Source organism: Heliangelus exortis, chromosome Z (assembly GCF_036169615.1).
Source record: "Heliangelus exortis chromosome Z, bHelExo1.hap1, whole genome shotgun sequence".
NCBI lineage: Eukaryota > Metazoa > Chordata > Aves > Apodiformes > Trochilidae > Heliangelus > Heliangelus exortis.
This window is the reverse complement of record NC_092454.1, coordinates 72,508,644-72,526,417: the sequence shown is the minus strand read 5'-3', so window position 1 is coordinate 72,526,417 and position 17,774 is coordinate 72,508,644. Positions and strand designations below refer to the sequence as shown.

At 40.0% G+C, this 17,774-nt stretch overlaps 1 protein-coding gene across 1 annotated transcript in view; it reads left to right on the top strand.

The window, feature by feature from the left end:
- The window catches only part of MCTP1 (multiple C2 and transmembrane domain containing 1), a 288,956-nt gene that overhangs the window by 219,753 nt on the left and 51,429 nt on the right, over positions 1-17,774 (top strand). The window contains 1 exon segment of the mRNA XM_071729851.1: positions 10,277-10,396. Coding sequence (XP_071585952.1) covers positions 10,277-10,396 — 120 coding nt within the window.

The following is a 17,774-nucleotide window of genomic DNA, read 5'->3' as shown; positions in this document are numbered from 1 at the left end:
CCACTCCTTAGTTCTTCTCCCTGACATCAGTAACATCTCAGGTGGGAGCTGGGTACCAGGGAGTTAGAGAAGAAGAAGGTCTGCTCAAACCTCATGCCTGCACTCCTGTCTATAAATAAAAATACATGGCCAGTAATTAAACCACATATAATTCAGCTGCTTCAGTTGTGAGAATCACAAGGTGAAGTCTTCATCTTGGTTTCTCAATATTGTATTATTATTGTTGTTATTACTGCTATTAGTATTATTGTTGTTATTACTGCTATTAGTATTATTGCTGTTATTATTGTTGTTATTTTTATTATTGCCACTGTTATTGCTGTTATTGTTGTTGTTATCATTATTATTTGGCTTGCTAACAAGGCACAAGTGAGTAGGGAAGTTTTGCACTAATGTGTACATCAACTATGCATTAGTGAGTTTGCATTTGGAAAAGAAAATGCCCCAGGGATGACTTCTTGTCTCAAAGATCCCCTATGAGTAATAAATGCATTAGAATTTTTTTTTTTTTTTTGAAAAAAGAAATATGTGAAAGTGGAAGGCAGCTTCATTTAGAGGACTTCTATGATAACATAGCCAGCTGTTTTGGTTAGACTGAAAGATTCTGAGACTTGAGTAGGCTGTGGAGGCAGAGAAACCATATACTTAAAATTCCAAGCTCACTTAAATCTGTGAAATGTCTAATTCCAGAATTTTGTCCTTTCAGGGGGTAAAACTCCTCTCCCTGTGATGTGTAGCACATTTTAAACAGAAACACACAAAAATCTGTTCTTGTTTTGACACTGCTGCTCTCATTGCTACAATATTCTTTTAAAAAAAAAAGAAAAAAGAAAAAAAAGTTGATAATGTTGCTATAGCTATTAAGACTGATGATACACTGTTCTGTAGATAGCAATAAAATACTCTGCATTCCCCTATTCACCTTTTAAGGATGTGCTTTGAAATGAGCATCTATAAAATGCACTATTCTTCACTGGTTAGTAAACGTTATTGATGATGCTGCTGGCTCAATAAATGGTTTTTTTAGAGCTGTGGAACATTTCTATGTTAAAGTGTAGCCAAATGTTGGAGTGGCAGACGTCTAAATAAATGAAGTGTAACGTTGCTGAAACAATGAGCTACTGAGAGGTGAGGTAGGATCTGTGAAACATCATATATTTACAGTGCACAACTGCACTTCATGCAAGCTATTACAGCACAGAGAGAGATGGATGTAAAAAGGGAGACAGCTTGGATTGCAGCAGCTGCTGGCTGGAAAAAAAAGTAGCTACAGAAACAAAAGGAAAGTTGCCAGGGCACACCTTTCTGTGCTAAATATGATATAATGCATTTTTTGCAAATACAACTATAATTATAACTGTAATATATAGTTATAATTAAATGTTTTCTCAAGAAACAACTCAAAGGGCTGGTTTGTTTGGGATGGGTTGTTTTGTTTTTGGTTTTGTTTTTGTTTTTAATAGCATGAAAACCTACTTTTCCCTGCAGAAGCAGTACCTCAGCAAAAGCAGCAGGAAACAGTTTTCCACTTAGGAATCATAAGAAGGAAAATCTTGTTGTGCTGAACTTATTTGTCTTGACAAATTGCATTCGGGGTTATAGATTAAAAATTTTATTTCTCAGTATGTCTGGCAGCAGTGAACCTTAAAAATCAGATTAAATGTCTCAAAAATTTTTGTAGGCTGTTTAATTAGATGGGATGCTGTGGTCTTTGCTTTTCTTGGGCTGTGCCCTGTCTAGCTGGGGGATGTCCATGCAGCCTGTTCTTACTAGGAGCTTCTGAACCTTTATTTCTTTTAGCCTTCACCTCACTTTTTTTTTTTCCCAGTATCCTATAGGAGTTGTTACTCAGCTCCAGCCAGAATGGAAAGCATTTTTTTTCTGTAGTTTCTTAACAAAAAGAAATCACTATTGTTTTGCAAGTCTAACTTTTACATGTTTGAGGTGTTTCGTTTTTTTTTTTTTATGCATCACTTGTGTTTTCTCTGAAAGGTCATGTTGGTGTTTGGCCTCATTAAGTGCAGCAGCTAAGTAGGTATCCAGAGAAACTTTTCACTGGACTAGAAGTGCACCAGCCATGGTCAGGTGTGGCTAGCAAGTTTATTAACCAGGTGCCTGGTGGCACCTCTGGTCCAGCAGTTCAGGATGGTGCAGACCACAGAAGTTCAGCAGAGGGATGAAGAAGTAAACCCAGCCAAAGACTGACTGTACTGTCTAGCTGGCTTTTGGGTTAAATTGTTTTGATTTATTCATTCACAACTGATTCTACCAAACTCTAAGGGGGCTGTTAATAGCCATCTTTCCTCTCATTTAAGCTGTGTTTACCAACAAAAAACAGTCTCAAATTGAAAATACGCTGGGTGCCCCACCTCTCGTGTGTTATAACTTGTGTTGTATTTATCTCAGTGAAATATTCTGAGTTCCTACTACTATTTTTTGCTAATAGCAGAAGGGCTTGTTTCATTTACAATGCAATTTTTCTTTTAACTTTTACCTAGAAGTCTGTGAATATACGTTATTATTCCTGGGATCTGTTGTAGTGCACGAGAGGAAACTGCCAGCTAGAAAAATAAACTTGGAGAGGTTTATTTTGCATTTTGCTTAAAGAAAGAATTGCAGAATATAATTATAGCTATCCTACCTGGGAAATAAAAATGCTTAACTTGTCTCAGTGGATTGGGGACAACTGTATACCTGCAGAATTCAGGTTGTTCAAACACCTGGAGCTGCCTTGCTCTCCTGTATTCTCTGCTGACTTCTCACTCCTACAACCTCCAGTCTTACAGTGCCCAGGGAAGTTTAGAGGCTTGGCAAATGCTGAGGGAAAATACATACCTATCATGCTAACATAGAAATCTCTGGCATCTGAATGAGTTTAAACAGATCATCAGAGGTGGGAGGGGGGGATGCTACGTGTCACCCCCAGGGAAAGAGTAAGCACTCTAAAGAAATGAGAAGTCAGTAATTTCAGCCCTGGATTAATATTAGAGTTGCAAATGGAAACAGGCACAGGGTGGTGGAGATGCCACACATAACTGTGAGTTTTCAGGACTGAAGTTTGGGGGGGTAGGTCTTGAGATCAGTGAAGGAGAAAATTAGAAAATTACAAGACAGACTGGGAGATGAAGTTACAAAGGGAGGTAAAGTAGATGTATCATTATTCATTCAAATGTGTTTATAGAGAAGTACATTTAAAGGTAGAGAGGCATTTTCTTGCACTTGTGAACAAGACCTTCTGTGTGTGAACAGTTGTCATCTCCAGGACATCAGAGAAACCATCATGTGGATGCAGCTATCTCCAAATAGATATGAAAACAATACCACAGAATTTACCATTTAGCCCTAAAGAAAAGTTTAAGCCAGATTACATTCAATATAGTAAGGGCAGAAGAGTTCCAGCCTGTGAAATGAACCTTCAGAACAGCTTGTGCAAGTGTCTCTGCTCTGCTATGGAATCCAGTAATTCTGTTTGTTACAGACACCTAGGTCAATATCAAAACATAAATCAGTATTTTTTTTTTTTTTTTTTTGCATTTTATCACTGAAAGTCACAGGCTGCCCTCTTAATGAGGTGCCTGTTGCCTCAGTTCTTGGGATGCAAATTTCATTGCTATGCCTTTCACTTCTGATGGACAATTGGCAACGTGTAGGCTGTCCTGCAACCAAAAATCTTGCTTTTTACTTCCTAATACTCTAATGGTATTTATGTTGATGGTGGACATCCATGAATGAATGAGGGGGAGGAGTTATTTAGTTTTTCTGTCAAAAGATAGGCATAATTTAAGCCTTTGTGAGGTTTCAGTAGCTCAAACTGAGATTTTTTAAAAGGTTTTTAATAGGTTTTGTTTTATTTTGAAAATGCAAGCCTGAAAGTTTTTTTTTATTTTCAAGTGTTAGGGCAGTGGTAACTATTTCTACCCTGTTAAACTTGTTATGTTGTTGGTCTTAAAATGCTGAATGATTTCCCTGAACTGGGAAAAATGCAGCGAGGATAAGGGAGCAAATAAAGAAAAACTTAATCTGATGCAGCCTGGTGTGTGAATGGAAACACATCACTTGGAACAACTTCCATAGAGATGATTGGGGAGTGTAAGTGTTGTTTGGACTACAGCAGATGTGAAGTGAAACCATTGTCAGTCAGCTAAAGAAAATACCCAATATTTTGCCCCTGTGCCCAGCTTAAAGCTTTTTGACAGACAATTTGATTTTGCAGGATTTGGGAGAAACAGGAGGCAGGTTCAGAGCACGTCAGTCCCTCCTTAAGTAGCTCAAGCTGAGGGGAAGGGAAGGGGGCAATCAATTACACATAAATAGCTGTAGTTATCCAGCATGATCCATGTTGTGATTTTACACTTCTCACAAAGTCAACACTTTAGATTTTCCTTCTGAAGTGACACATACATTTGCAGTTCCAACAGCCCCCACCCTCATAACACTGCAATTGGAGCACAGAAGAAATCTGCCAGATTCTTTTTTTTTTTTTTTTTCTGGTGTAAAAGGAACACGTACGTGGATTTGTGACACAGATCTGTGCATGCAAAAAAAAAAAAAAAAAAAAAAAAAGTACTTTTTAGAAATATCTTTCATAGTATTGCAGTTCCAACAGAAATGGTATGTGCAGCTCTGTAGCTGCTAGCCAGTTTTTAAGGCATTTTAAAATTGAGAAGGATGGGATTGATTTCTGGGATGGGAAGAGGTGTGTGCCGTGGGGGGAGAGGCCTGAAGTGCATCCTTTTAAAAACCCAGAGTAAAACTGGACACTTTGAATTACAAAATGTCATGAATCTTAACATCTGGCAACGACCTCTCAGCAGAGCTGTGCTAAAAAGAGCAAGTCAATGCAGGAGTTAAGACATTAAAGCAAAGCAAAATCAATCTGGGGACAGGCACTAAAAGCACTGGGTTTTTTTTTAACTTGGAAAATAATTAATGTGTACATCAGTCTTTAAGGGGATGCTGCTGAAACAAAGGCGTGGGTCATGCAGTAAACAGTTGAGTATTGTTCAGAAAATGCAGTATTAACATGGGAGGGAGTTTCCATGAACCTAATAGCTCTGTTCTGAGGCTTGCCTTTGATCTCAGGTCTCCTAGTTGGGTATTTGTGACTTGATACCAGGTTTTACAGTTCAGAGGCAAAACACTATCCTTTTCTCTTAATTTTGTCTGCATTTTAGTGGTGTGAGAGCACAGACCTGTGCTGAAGTGCCCTGAGGATGGCAAGAGGCTGTGTGTACAGGAGCCACCTCAGTGGAAAATATTTTGCCCTTCTAGTTTTAGCCTGGATGCTAACTACACACCTGGAAGCTCAGAAACTCTTAAGGAAAGGGGAAAAAAAATTACACAAGAGGTTCCACATTTTGGAAATATTTATAGGGGAGTGGGGTGTGGCTTTTGTGTTGTTTTCATTTCCATCTAACTCTCCCAGCAATTTAATTACAGCAATGTGAATTTTGTATCTGTAATTTACATGCTGCTTAAAATCACTCAATATCTGTGCCCTGGGGTTCACCTTCTTGGAGATGTCAAAATTCTCAGAGCAAAGTCATGGCACTTCTGCAAAACGATTAGAAATGTTAAAAGCTGAGGAAAAAAAAAAAAAAAGTAAACGTTAAATGAAAGTTTTCAGAGCTTTTAATTAGAATTTTTTATTGGTGCTGACAATCTTGTAGAGGCTTGGAGAGCTTATGTGATGATGTGGTTGGACAGTGGGCCCTCTCCAGGGTTGTTCTGATATAATTATTTAGCTGTAGATGGGGATCAAAAACAGACTGGGTGGGTTGCAGCACATCAAGTGAGTCACAGCTGATTGTCAGGCTTGTTTCTCTAACAACTGGTGGTACATCACACTGAAGTGAAAGATGGGAGATGAAATAGAACTGTGAGTTTTTACTGACATGGCCAAAGGTGAGAAAAAATGGGTTTTGGTTTTGGTGGTTTTTTTCTGAATGTTCTTCTAGACATAGGACCCAAGTGTTCAATCAAGAGCTACCATAGGTCTTTCAGTACATCAAAAGCTTCATGGAGACTGTTTACCCAGCCTGTAAAGGTCTTATTGGTAATTATCATGGAATTATCTCTCTTTTCTTCTTATTCTGCATGAAATAAATACAGAGAATGAGACTAAAAATCTAAATCGTAGTGAACTGTTCTAATTCCAGAGAAGAGAGGGAAGATGCAGAATATGCTGCAAGCTTGTGTCTTAGTCGAAGGAAAAGTTCTTTAGGTTCAAAAATACTCATTGTTCAGTATTCCTTGGAATAGCAAGGTCTCAGGCATTTTAAAACCAACAATAATCCAAGGTTCCCCTGGAATCTGTAAAAATGATGCAGGTGGTAATGATGACATGAAATTTTTTTCTGTGTTTTCTTTTAACATTCCATGTTTTTGCTATTTTCAAGTTGACTTTTGCCTATGCAAAGAAACAGAGTAACAAATAATGTACTTTTAGAGTCAAATGGTTCAGCCTGCACCTTCTCCTGGCACTCAGGCAACTGGAATTCCAGGACTTCTCAAAAAAATAGAAGAATGCTCTAGAATGTGTTCAAAAGACACAATTCTTACAGAACTTACCTGAATGAGTAGGTATTGAGTAGCTCACATTTGAAATGGATCCCCATAAGTGTTTACATTGATGCTGAAGTGTTTGGGGTCTGATACAGGTAAAGGAAATAATTTTTAATTTTTTAGTAGAAGTGTTACACAAGGTGAGGATCCATAACCACCAGAGGAAAGTGCTAAGGATGTGGGCTCGTGTCTCCTCTGTGAGGTGCTCCTTTTTTCACATGTTCTCTGCTGACAGCCAAAACAGAATCAAAAGGAAGAATAAAAAGAGCTGGGAAATTCAGGGGTTAATGCTGTGAAGTCTGTGGGTGCAAACAGGGTTCTGTTAAAAATGAAATGAAATTGGGTGGAGGTAGATAAAAAGAAATCTGAAATAATTGTTCTATAGAATATGGCCTTTTCACATAGGCAGAAATCTTTCTCTTCACTTGTGTCTGAAGAGAGAGTCAAATAGAGAATCTCATCTCTTAATTAGAAAGAAAAATACCCATCAAACACATCTCATCACTGGAAAGCTAATGATCCACAGCTGCTAGTCTGAAAGGGCAGGCTTTTTTTTCTGAACAGTAGGAAGTGTTAATCATTTTGGATGAGATTTCTTTTTAAAATATACTGTAGTTTGCAAAAGAATAGGATATTCAATATTCTAACTTAAATTATTTTTTGAAGTGTTGTACACCAGGGATGGTGTCATGTGTCTCCCTGAATGATCATTTAATGCATGTGTCTCTCACTAAGAGTTTCAACTGATGTGATGTTGTAAATGGCCAGTTCATGCCTGTGATTCTGAAAATCTTCATCTCATGGGGTAGAAGGAAAAAAAAAAAAAAAAAAAAAAAAAAAAGAGCCCTGCCTTATATTCTTCTGTGTAGGAAATGGCAGCTATATTAAACTGTAACCTTTGAGACTCCCACTCCTCCCTTAAAATAGTTGGCTTGTTTCAGTAGTGATGAGGATCCTTTTTATAGACAGAGCTGGAGCCACTGTTTCCTTGGAAGAGATCACACCAGATACAGTCCATGTTCTGCTGGATGCTTTATAGGCATGGGCAAGTCCCAGAACTGCCTTCCATACATATTCCTTAGATTTTCTGGACTTTTTTTCCTTCCTATACTTGTTTAATGAATGGATAAATAGGTTTTCCTCCCCTTCCTGTGTGAGGGGAAGGTTTCTGCTTACCACTTCCCTCATCCCTCTCCTCCCCAGCTCTCAGGCCATGGAGAGAACTGAGCCTGTGTGTTTTCTTCCTGTTCTGCACCAGATTCTGGGTTTGGCTCGTGAAAGTTAAAAGTTTTGTCTCAAGCTGGGGGTCTGCTTGGTTTTCCCCACGTGCATTGCATGAGTGGATTTCTCTCCTGGGGAAGGCACTGAGGCCACTTGGCTTTCAGAGCCATCCCTCTGGTGTCCTCACATCTCATTTGTGTTGCAAATGCTGAGCCCCTGTTTTCCAAGTGCCTGGCTGAGACAGGTGCTTGAAAGGATGACCTGGTTAAAATTCAGCCAGGCTGGATGGAAATGAAGCTGGCAGGTCAGCAAAGTCATCAACAGGAGGCAGCAGCAGGTGTAACATCCACATTTTTTGAAAGGTGTGTTCGTGGAAGCTGTAAAGAGGGAATATATTGATGTGGTGTTTTGATGGCCTGCAGAGTACAGGACTGTAATTAATTAATACCCTTACTAGATGGGAGGGAGAAATTTTTTACACTGAGGCTGGTGAGACACTGGCACAGGTTTCCCAGAGGTGCCTCCTCTCTGGAAAAATCCCCAAGCTGGGTTGGATGGGGCTTTGGTCTGGTTGAAGATGTCCCTGTTCATGGCTGGGGGGTTGGTTTAGGTGAGCTTTAAAGGTTCACTGCAAACCCCAATTTCTCTGTGACCCCAATTATTTATGACAAGAAGGACTGATGGCATTGCTGTTTCTCCCTGGTATTTGCTTTTTCTGGTTGTTGGATGCTGTGTGTTGACTTCCTTCAGCATGTACCCACTGACTCAGGGCATTTCTGGGACTGGAAGGGGGAAGGAATCTTTTGCTTTTCTTTTGAGATGCCAGTTCTCTTGTAGGTTGTCTGTACCAAATTTACTGCATCAAGTCCCTGCAGAACTCACTGTCACAAGTCTAGTTAGCAAACTCATTTAATAGTTTACTATATGTGAGTTATAACTCATAAACTTAAACTCCAAGAGCTGTTGTTTGCTCTTATTCATTACCATTTCTAACAGATTTCCTTTTAAACTAAACCACCTAAAAAAAGAGAGCTTTCTTTCAAATGAAATATTATCTGTTAGAAGTGCCAATATCCTTTTATGTCTGTCACACACACTGCTTTTTCAGTTCTTTCAGCATTTATCTTGTGTAGTCTCACAGGACTTAAATATATAGCATCCAGTGATAGAATATAGAGGGTGGGGTAAGTTACATAAAAAACAGGTTATTTTTTTTCTATTATGTGGGAGCTTTATGAGAGCATTTTAATTTTTTTTTCCTAACTCTGAACAAAGTCCTGCAGAATTAAATCCCCATGTTTTTCTTACTTGGCTTTATATACATTGAGGTGACTGACTGGGAAAAGTGAACCTTGTTTTAGTTTACCTCCCTGTTGGCATTTCTTTGGGTTTTCCAGTTGTGTGGCAATAGCTTCATTCATTTTAGTAAGCAGTATAAACACAGATATTCAAAAGCTTTACTTAAAAGGCTCAGTAGGATTTCTGGGTGTGTACCCAGCTGTGGGACATAGTGTGATTTGCTGTGAAGAGTTCTCCTTCTTGGTTTTTGCCATGTTAAAAGAAATCAAACCCAGGTTACAGCCAGAGCTGGGTAAAATAAATGGAAATTTGTACACAGGGAAAACTGGATGTAAAAATGGTTTTTCTTTTGATGCTTTTTAAGTGCCAATATACTCAGTTCTGGAGGGCAGCACCAGTCTTTGAGGTGTTACATCTCCAGGAGATGCAACCTGTCCATGCTTCTGCCCCCAGCTGAAGTTTTCAGGAAAAACTTCATCAGATCAGAGTTTTCCAAAAGGGAGCTCAGGTGGCTTCTCAGAATTCCCAAGTCCCACGTTCTGTGAAAAAAGTCAGTGCTGTTTTACCATGCTTTCATTGAAATAGGTTTTTCCCCCTAGCTTTTTGCCTTCTAGTGTGATGTTTTGCTGGTTTTCTATGCAAACGTGGGGTTATTTTTGTTGTGATCTTTGCTTTTTGTTTATGTGACATTACTAACCAAGTTATTTCTTCTAAACAGCAAATCAACTTCTATCCATGCAAAAGGAGGGCCTTTTCTTTCTTCCATTGTTTTCTTAATTTTGTGCCATTTTTCATTGTCTTTCCCCACATAAGCATTATTGTACAACAAATAAACAAATAAAATAAATCTTTTAAATTTTTTTATTTTAATATTTTAAAAATATTTTATAGTATAATAAAATTAATTATTTAGCAACTGTTTTACAATTAATATTCCTCAGACCACACTATTTTCCTTTTTAAAGAGTTAAGATGCAAAGGAATGACAAGTGCAGGAGTTGTGTCATGCAGGGAAGTGGCCAATCAACAAAATGATTAAACAACTTTCTTGCCTAAGCAGAGGAGGGTTTCTTTGGAACTGTTTTAATCTATTCAATAATTTAATCAATTAAGTGAATCAATAACAAGAGTTTATTGTCATGCTGATTTGAATTAAACTTTTTTTTTTTTTTTCTCATGCTCTGTCTTCTAGATTTTTCTTTTTGTGGTCTGGAACTTTGAGCCCTATATGCTACCACTGGCTTTGTTGTTGCTGCTGGCATGGAACTACTTCTTGATTGTATCAGGGAAAGATAACAGGCAACATGACATGGTAAGTCTTCTCCACACATACATGTGCTTACACATTTTTATTTTTTTTTTTACCAAAATTTTCTCACTGAGTTTAAATATGACACCTTTTCAGAAAATGTCTCATCTTACAATGCTCAGTGGACAATGTTCCCACTCGCAATTTAATTTTTCTTCATCTCTCCAATAAATGTGTCTGGGTTTTGTTGAAAATGTCTTGTAAAAATGCAGCAGAACATGTACAATCCTCAGAACCTGGTGTGTGTGGGAGCAGAGATGAGAAGCTCATTGGTCAGGAGAAGGAAACTGCTTTGAAAATATTTTTGTGGGGCTAGTCCTTATGTTGCATTTTCTGTTTCACAGGCTGAAGTTAAAGGTTAAAATTATTCCAATTTGTTAACAGTTTTAGAACTTACCACATTTTATTGGATTTCACAGTTTATCATTAATATGGTACCATTCATTGAGCTTAATGTAAGCCTTTTTTTATTTTCATCTCCTCACCTAATGCCATCATTTAATTAAGCCCATGTAGTTGGGATATAAAGTAGCAAACGTTTACTAATAGCTGACATTTTTAATAATGGTGCAGATTTTCTAAAGTGCATATCAGAAGTTGATGTTGTATTCTGTGCTGTGCCAGTTTTCTAGCATCCAGGCAGCTTAAGGGTTTTGCATGTATTTTATTGCTGAGCCTTATTAATTTGATACATGGATTCCTGTCCCCAAAGCAGTGTGCTTTCTAGGACATTATGATCTGGATGGATAACTGGATGGGTGGGAAAAAAAACAAGAAAAAAAACAAGAAAAAAAAATCCCAAGATGTTTTAGATAATTGGCATCCAAGGAAAAGAGGTTGGTGGAGGCTGGGTTGAAGTACCACAGTCCACAAGGACCACAGGTCCACCACTGGTACCAGGGTCCAGAAGGGCCTGTCCTGTTTAGCATCTCCATCAGTGAGAGGTGACAGAGTGCACCAAGTCCTTGGGTGCCACCAGAGGTGTGGGACCAGTTCTTGCCCCGGATCTGTCAGACCTCAGTGGTCTGGGAAAATGAGCCACTTGCAACCCTCATGGATTTCAAAGAGGAAAATTGTCTCTTTGCAATGGGGCAGGGTGGGGATTGGTGGTCTGGGAAGCAGTTGTGTGAATGGGGTCTGGACATCTTGGAGGACAGCAGGACAGAGGGCACAGGCAGAGCATCAAGGGTGGGAATTACCCTTCCTGCTCAGCACTTGCTAGACTACATCTAGAAGAACGTCCAGTTTTGGGCAGGAAGGATAAAATTAAGAAATACATTGATGAACATTGATTAAGAAATACATTGATGAGCTTGAGTGAGTACAGTAGAGGGATACCAAGATGGTGAGGAATCTTGAGAACTTGCCCTGCAAAGAGACACTGAGGGAAATGGGTTTGAAAGAGCCTGGAAAAGACAATCCTTCAGGTGTTCTGAACAGCAGCTCTCCACTATCTAGGAGGAGGTTATCAAGGAGGTGAGTGTAGGCATTTCAAAGTGGTGGGGGGTAGAAGAGACAAGGCATCATTTGAAGAAAAAGAGACTGACTAATCCTTTTTACCATGAGGATTGTCAGGAAGTAGAAGAAGTTGCCCAGGGAAGCTGTGCCATTGCTGCTGGAAGTTCTCAGGACTGGAACTTTTTTTCTACCTGTCTGGACAAAGTCATGAGCATCCTGATGTGACCTCATGGCTGGCCCTGCTTTGGGCAGGAGGTTGGAGGTCCCTTGCAGCCTGAATGACCCCATCACCCTGATAATCTTGCAGCTGCAATTATGGGTCACCAAAGGAATTAATACAGTCCTGATTCTGGCACTGGTATTGCCAGTGTACAGCACTGAGACTTTTATACTCCCAAGGGTCACCTAAAGATAAGGGTTATTTTCTAATCCCATAGGTTATTGCTTTTATGGAAGAAGCCCAAGATCAAGACTAAAACGATGGGTTACTGAAATCACAGCCCTTAGGCTCTGACTGCTTGAAATGCTTAGAGCTCCTCAGCCTGAAGATTTTATGAGTAACTGAAATCCCTTGTGAAAGGGGAGGTTCCACTTGTGAGCTGCAATAGATTTCATTCCTCTCTGAAATACCACCTGCGTGTGAAGATCAGTTGGGTCATGCAACTTTTCCAACAAAATAATGAAGCTATTGATGGGTTTTCCTCTGTTGAGGACACTGAATGCTGCTCTAAAAATGTTCCTCTTGCTGAGACTGCTTGAGACCAAGCTGTACAGTTTATATCAACCAGTCATGTTCTTCCTCAGTATTTGATATCTGTGCCATTAATTGCACATTAATTGCATTAAACTGTGCCATTAATGCTATTTTTGGTTTAGGCTTATTACAAGTAAGTTGGGACCTCATTTTTAATGAATTGGGTTTGGTTATCATGACGGTGAGCATCTGTCTTCTGTGAAGTGATCTGTAGACTTATTGGATGCCTTTCTAATTAACTCACAAATCTTTGGTAATATCACAAGTCCTCAGCTCAGGTCATTAGCACAGTATCGTTAGATTAGGAGTCATTTCAATATTTCATGTTTTCCTATGCAGAGTGTAAATAATAACTAAATTAATTAAGCAGTGTGTCCTAGTGGCTGGAAAATGCTTCAGGATTCACATGATCTGGCTTCTGTTTCCCAGGTCTCCAGAGATTCCCTGTGTGTGTCAGTGAAATCATTGACTGGTTATTTTAGGAATATCGTCTGTCTTTAGAACTTACTTAAAAACCTTCAGGCTAATGGTAAAACAAAAAGATAAACATATTTGTTAACTTTTCTTACTCAATTAAGACTGTGTGGTCTTTATGTGCATTTAATGTCTATGGAAAACACCTGAATTTGGGGCCTTCAAAAGCAGCTCTGAATAGTTAATTTCCACTGTAACATCAATTATCAGTTGTCTCAGTGCAGGTGTTGGGAGCTGCACTCTTCTGCAGGTCCATGGAATAGTGATCACTGAATTTCTGCCTGGATACAGCAGATGGTTCATCCTTAACTTGATGTACTGACCCTATAGGCAAAGTAACATTAGCTGTGTCTTGCTGGGCAATAGTTTCTTGGAAGTAGCTTGGAACTTATTTCCTAGTGGAATTATTCATGTGCCAAACAATCTGGGTTGCTCTGTCAGAGGAAGAGAGGAATCAGCCTCAAATTATACCAGGGGAGGTTCAGATTGGATATTGGCAACAATTTCTTTACTGAAGGAATGGTCAGGATTCCTTCCAGGCTTCCCAGGACAGTGGTGGAATCACCATCCCTGGAGGTGTTCAAAAAACATGTGGATGTGGCACTTCAGGACATGGTTTAGGGGGCATGGTGGTGTTGGGTTGATGGTTGGACTTGATCTTAGGGGTTCTTTCCAGCCTTCATGAATCTGTGGTTATAAGATGGTCCTGTGCTCTCTTTTAAGTGTGAGTAGGATTATTTTGCCATTTACTCTGAGTCCTAATGAGATGTTTGTGCCAGTCTTTTTTTGAACTGAAAGTGCAGTTGGGGCAAGGGCAAGCCCCAGGTGTGTTTACTAATGTGTTGAAAAGTTAGAAAAGTCTGTTAGAAAAGTCTGCTGTTAGGTTTACTAGAGGTTACTGGAGGTTTACTAAAGGCTACTAGAGGTTTACTTTAGGTTTACTAGGTCTGTTGGAAAGTCTGATAGAGAGGTAAAGCAAAATATTGGGCCTTATTGCTTTCATGGATTCAGCTGAACTCCCCTTGTAGGATGGATGGATCATCATTGTGGTTTTAGTTGGAAAATGGCAAAAATGTGGAAGAGGAGAGTTGGATTCCCTGTATACATTTACATGAGGGTTAGTTGTGATTCTGAAAACTGCAGTTTTATGAAATGCAAGCCTTTGCATTAGGTGTTGGTGGAAGAGGAGGATGTAGATTGATGTAGCTTTAGTGGACAGTTCTCTAAATGAGTCTGTGAGAATTCAGAACTGATCTAAAATGAATGAACTTCTGGCACTGAGTCATGTGGCAGCTATAAAAAAATCACAGAATAAATATGTCCTCCTGGTATTAAGCAAGGGGAAAAAAAATCACTAACATGGCATTCTCAATGCCTTCCTCTGAATTTTGCTTTAACATCTTTGCCTGAAGCTTACCCAGCTGCTTTCTCTAGGAGTCCTTGCACTTCCTGAACATCTGACCTCATTAAATTATTGTTAGCACCACTGCTGCTTGCATCTTAAACCACCAAAACACACAAGAAAAGAACTGAGAAAATCTTCCTGCCTTTCTTGGCAGGATTTTTTGGTTTTTTTTTTTTTTTTTCCTTTTGTCTTTCTTTCTTCCAGCAACTTTTTCATATCCTCTGGGGGACAGGAGGGCCTCTTGCTTTGACTCTCTGGGAACCCCAAGTCACACCTTGCAGTAGGTGGAGGAACAGGAAAGTTCACCCCACACAGCAGTAACTGAAAGGCTTCTAGATAACATCCAAACTAACATGAAGTATGCTGAGGTTTAAATCTTCTAACCACTCTTTTAAAGAAAGTATTTAATATTTTGATGTTTTCAAATATGTTGCATAAAAAAAAGAAAAAACAAAACAAAACAAAACAAAACTCCTCACCTTCAAAGCATGGATAAAACAGCAGCACTGCTATACATATGGGGTCTTTTTTTATTTTTTTTTCTCTATTAGAACAGTATATAGTTAGTGAATAAAAATATCTTTTTTTTTTTTCTTTTTTTATTTTCCCCAAGCCTTTCTACTTGAGGCTGTGTTCCCACTGTCTGCTGGAGCTGTCTAACTTCATGAGTGGTTAGATAATCCCTCACAGTGATTAAAAATATTCCCCCTCTCCCACTGCTCTTGTCCCCTTCTCCCCTGAGATGAAACAATTGACAGAGTGGCTGGAGCCCATGGTGCTGCAAGTGGAGCCTGGTTTGCACAACCACCAATTTGACTTTTTTTTTTTCCTCAAAAGTTTTTTTTACACAAACCATGAGAGTTTGTGGCCATTGGGCCCTAACACTGAACTGCTGCAACAGGCACGTTGGATCTGCTCAGGTGGCAATGCAAGTTCTTGTTCTTCCTGGACTAAAATAAGTGGCAGCAGGGAGCCAAGGTTGTCTTTTTCTTGATGAAGAGGAAGAGGAAGGACTGGAAGAGGAGGAGACAGAACTGGCAGGTCAACCATGAGTTGCACAACTTACTGGCAGCAGGGACTTGGCTTTTACATCTTGTGGGACCCTCCTTGAGGAGTGAGGACTGGTAGGAAGAGGGAAGATCCACCTCACCAAGGGGGGGAAAAAAATCTTCTTTCCCAGAAGGCTGCCCCATGAGCAGAACTTGGGAATGAGGGGAGGGAGGTGGTGGTGGCCCAAAGTCAGGTGAGGAAGTGATGGTCTGAACTGGCAAAAGTAAAAGGTGCAGGGTGGGCAGGAGAGGCATCAAAACCAACCAGAGAAGGTAGAGGCAGCCTGCCCCATGTGTAGATAAACACATGAGGAAAGTTCACTCTGGAAGAGGCTCTCACACTGTCCTGGTTTGGGCCAGGATAAAGGGGATTTTCTGTCTTGTACTTTTGCTTTCAGCTCAGTCTCCTGTAAGCAGCTGCACTTGCTGAAATTCACAGCAAGTTCCCCAGTCAGTGTCTGCTTCTAGGACTGATACCACTGATGTTTAGAGTTACTGCTGGAGCCTGGTGTGCAGAGCCAAGGACACTGCTCAGCTCTGAGGAACATTTTACCCTCCAGAAGGAATAAAGAGGTCCCACCTGCAGCCTCCTTTGGGGAGGAACAGACAAGAGAGATGCCAGAATTGACCAAACAGAGGATTCCATCCCATACACCTCATACTCAGGAGAAATTTGAGGGATCACAAGGGCCAATCCAGATTTCCTGCTTCCAGCTTCCTGCCCTTCCTGCTTCCCTTTCTTCCCCCATTCCCTCTTTGCTTCAGCATCCTGGGAGGATTCCATCCCTTCCTCTGCCTGTGCTCCTGATCCATCCCAGCCTGAATCTGTGTGTTCCTGCCTCCAGCTCCCAACTGCTGCTGACCCCAGGATTCCAGCCTGGACTTTCCCAGGGCTGCCCTGCAGCCTCAGTGGGGATGGGAGAGTTATTGGGGGAGAAAAGGGGAAGGAACATGGGATCAATTTTCCTGTATATTGGTGTATTTGTATATATTTAGGAATTTTTCCTATTTATCATTCCTGTTTCATTACAGCTGTGTAGTTCAGTTTCCAACCCATCAGTCTCTCTCCCTTTTTCTCTCTCCTTTCTTTATCAGGGAGGAGAGACAGATTAATAGAGAGCATCTGGTACTCTGTTAAATTGCCAGGCCAGGGTTAAACCCTGACACTCACCCTTTTTGAGAAACCACCATGCCAAGGGCTCTCTCCCTGCAGTGCCTGTGCATCAGTGGGCACAACACAGGAAACAGCAGGAGCTGAGGTCCATGTGCAGCCACAGGCTTGCATGATCACAGAGATGTGGTGGGATTGCCCAGAGAGGTTTGGAAGTCTCCATCCCTATAGATATCCAACATCCAACCATCCTCAACACGGTCCTGGGCAACCTGCTAAGAAGGGACCTTCCTTGTGTAGGGGGTTGGGCTTGATGATCTCTGCTTGTGTAGATCTCAAGATGTCCCTACCAACCTCTGCCACTTTCTGATTCTGATTGAAGACACTAATATTTCTGTCCTCTGGGTCTATTAGTTGTTAGGGTTTTTTTCCCAAAGCAATTTAAAATTTAATGGAACAGCACACGTTCCAGGAGTTACCTGTGAATGTTCCTCTGCCATCCAGACCCCTGTGGAGAAGAGGTTTAATCACTTCAGTACACATCCTGCATTTATAGTTAATACTCAGAACCTTTAAGGAAATATTAAACAGCCAGTTTCCTCTTGAAATTTCCAGTTGCACATGTCATTGCATAGAAAATTATGGTGAGCAGCTAGGAGTCAATGTGCCATACACAGATTCTTATGAGTCTGTAAAATAGAGAATATACACATATTATTAATCTTTCAAGAGTGATATAAAATGGCACAGTGCATCTTTTAATTTCACTGGAGATTTTTAGTGAAATAAGCTTTGATGACTTCTGTTTCTAGAGGATATTTTTCTATTAAAAGTTAGAGCTGCACAGGGTTAGGGTGAAATTTTGAGACTATAAGAAAAATAATTTCTGTTGAAGGCAGCTTTTCATTTTAAGCAGTTTTTAACCAGTTTCTGTGGGTACTTTTTATGTAGTCCTCCAATATTGCATGAATACTCAGATTTTTTTTATTTACCTTCATGTTTCTTCTGGAAAGTGTCACATGAAGAAAAACAAAAGGAGGAATGGGATGGAGTGTGGAAGGCTGAGTCCATAAAGTTCTCATTTTGAAACTATTTCCAAGAGTTTTGTCTCCAGAGGAACACAGGACAAA